We start from the raw sequence: 2266 nt of genomic DNA, 5'->3' as shown, positions 1-2266 counted from the left end.
TCAGAAGTCATAATCATCATTAAGTGTTCCGATGTCTCCATCATAAACAGGTAATCCAAAGCCAACATCTTCAGAAATACCACCAAAAGAAGTATTCGAGGATTCAATTACAACATTAGGCATATCCACTTCAACTTCCATGTCTCCACCATCTAATAAAATAGAAAGAAAACTCAATAAGAAATCAATATTAATGACATGTATCTTTATGGAAGGAAAGAAAGTTTGTTATGTCACTCACCATTAAGATACGAAGGCATAGCATTATTAGTGTATATTAAACTTTCAATGCCTTCAACATCTCCATTAGTAAATTTAGGATTATCCTCATCTGTCATTACCCAAAAATCTACCGTGTTAATGCTTTGAATGTCAATTGGATCATAATTCCTCTTCTTTCGATGCAACCTAGATTGAATGTGTAGGTTATAGGTGACATAAACAATGTCACTTAACCTTTGATGCTCTAACCAGTTCCTCCTCTTTGAATGGATTTGTTCAAAAAGATTCCAGTTCCTCTCACATTCAGATGAAGAAGAGGTTTGATGAAAAAGACGTACTGCCATTTTTTGCAAATTAGGAGCACTAGTCCTACCGCGTAACCTCCACCATTCACCTACGTAGATATAAAAATAAAATACTTTTTAGTGTTTATCACCCAACATATTAAACTTTTAAACTAAATTGAACTTGGATATGAAATAAGTCAAATAACTTACCAGGTTCGAGTCTTGATGCCACTCTCTTAGCACTTTCTCTCCCAAAACTTTCTTTACAATCTCGATACAGATGTATCTCTTGCATTGCAGCAACTGAGTCATCACAAAATGTTTCAAAATCAAGCAAATCAAGTAAAGATCTTAAAATATTTGCCTTCTCAACAAAATCCTCACTATAGAAAATGCCTGGATTTAAAAAGTACGCTGCCGTATGGAGATCACGCTTCAAAAGCTTATCCCACCTTATTTTCAAGATACTCATGTATGGCGTATAAACAACTTTTCGATTTTTGAACATTGTCTTGATAGCATTTTTTCACTTTGCATGCCTTCATACACGATTCCCAAAGAGGGTGTTTCATCAGCATCAACAAGCCTCAACAACTTAATAAGAGGACCAACAATTTTCACAGTGGTAACACAGTCTTGCCAAAACTTACTGTCTAAGACAATTGAACTAACAATCTTTCCATTAGCACTTTTGGCTAACTTATGACAAGTGAAATATTTGTCCACCATCAATGATTGTAAATCTTCCTTGTGATCATATATACTTTTCAAAGTAATGAAAACAGTGGCAAAACGTGTGACTCCTGGTCGAACAATTTCTGTCCAACTTTTTCTTTTTCTAAGCCAAGACAATAAGTTCATATAATTGTAAACAAACATAGTCACTTTTGAAGCACGGGAAGCAAGGTAAGCTATGTGAGGAATACTTGCAATATCTTTCAAAATTAGATTGATACAATGGACAGCACAAGGAGACCAAAATATATTTGGGTATTTTTCATGAATAAGTTTTCCAGCAGATACATAATTAGCAGCATTATTAGTGACCACATGCACAAACTTACTAGGCCCAACCCACTCAATAACATCAACAAACAAATTAAACAAAACATTGGCAGTTTTTATCACATCAGAAGCATCAACAGTCTTAACGAATGACATACCAGCAGGACAATAAACTAGAAAGTTATTAAAGTTCGTTGCCTTTGATCAGTCCACCCATCTGCCATCAGCGTACAACCGGTGCTTTTCCATGAGCTCCTATACTTTTCAACCAGCAACTGACACTCTCTCTTAAGATTAGCCAGCAAATAAACTCTCATTTCATCATATGACGTCCCTTGAAACCAGGCCCAATTACAGCAACACCATCCAATGCAGGTTGAAAGTAAGGTGATTGAATTGCATTGAAAGAAATACATGCATCAACAATTCATTTGGCAAGTCCCAACTTAGCCTTGTGCATAATTTCTTTACTAGCCAAAACACTTTTCAAAGTCAGTTGAGATCCTTGAGTAGTTCTTTCTTTAAAGTAACTTCCAATTTGTGTAGCTACTACAACTCTTCTCTTTCCTTTGTCTCCCGTTATTGTAGGAACAACAGCTTGTACATAGTTAGGCAATTCAGCCTCTTGTGCAGGTGCTTCCCCACCATAAGACTCCTCCTCAAATTTTCTTTTTTCCATCTTATTTTTTTTTTGTTTTCCATCAGAATCCTTTTGAATTGAAGTTCAACTTCTTAAGTGACTTTGCTACATA

At 35.5% G+C, this 2266-nt stretch overlaps 1 protein-coding gene across 1 annotated transcript; it reads right to left on the bottom strand.

The window, feature by feature from the left end:
- On the bottom strand, positions 1–1670 carry LOC140174310 (uncharacterized). Its single transcript, XM_072198742.1, has 4 exons — positions 1049–1670; positions 720–812; positions 242–616; positions 1–152 (listed from the first exon to the last, which is right to left on the bottom strand). Exons 1-4 carry the CDS (start codon positions 1668–1670, stop codon positions 1–3), a joined length of 1242 nt encoding a protein of 413 aa, XP_072054843.1.
- Positions 1671–2266: the final 596 nt, after the last annotated feature.

The sequence above is a fragment of the Arachis hypogaea genome, chromosome 7 (assembly GCF_003086295.3).
Source record: "Arachis hypogaea cultivar Tifrunner chromosome 7, arahy.Tifrunner.gnm2.J5K5, whole genome shotgun sequence".
Classification (NCBI taxonomy): Eukaryota; Viridiplantae; Streptophyta; class Magnoliopsida; order Fabales; family Fabaceae; genus Arachis; species Arachis hypogaea.
The sequence above is the reverse complement of the archived record's forward strand: the minus strand, read 5'-3'. Positions and strand labels throughout refer to the sequence as shown.

Excerpts from the sequence above, each read along its gene's own strand:
- LOC140174310 (XM_072198742.1), bottom strand. The coding sequence starts at position 1,670 with ATGTCATTCGTTAAGACTGTTGATGCTTCTGATGTGATAAAAACTGCC. Across the intron at positions 813-1,048 it reads TTTGGGAATCGTGTATGAAG|TTGCTGCAATGCAAGAGATA; the intron begins GCATGCAAAGTG and ends GTGATGACTCAG. Across the intron at positions 617-719 it reads GGCATCAAGACTCGAACCTG|GTGAATGGTGGAGGTTACGC; the intron begins GTAAGTTATTTG and ends ATATCTACGTAG.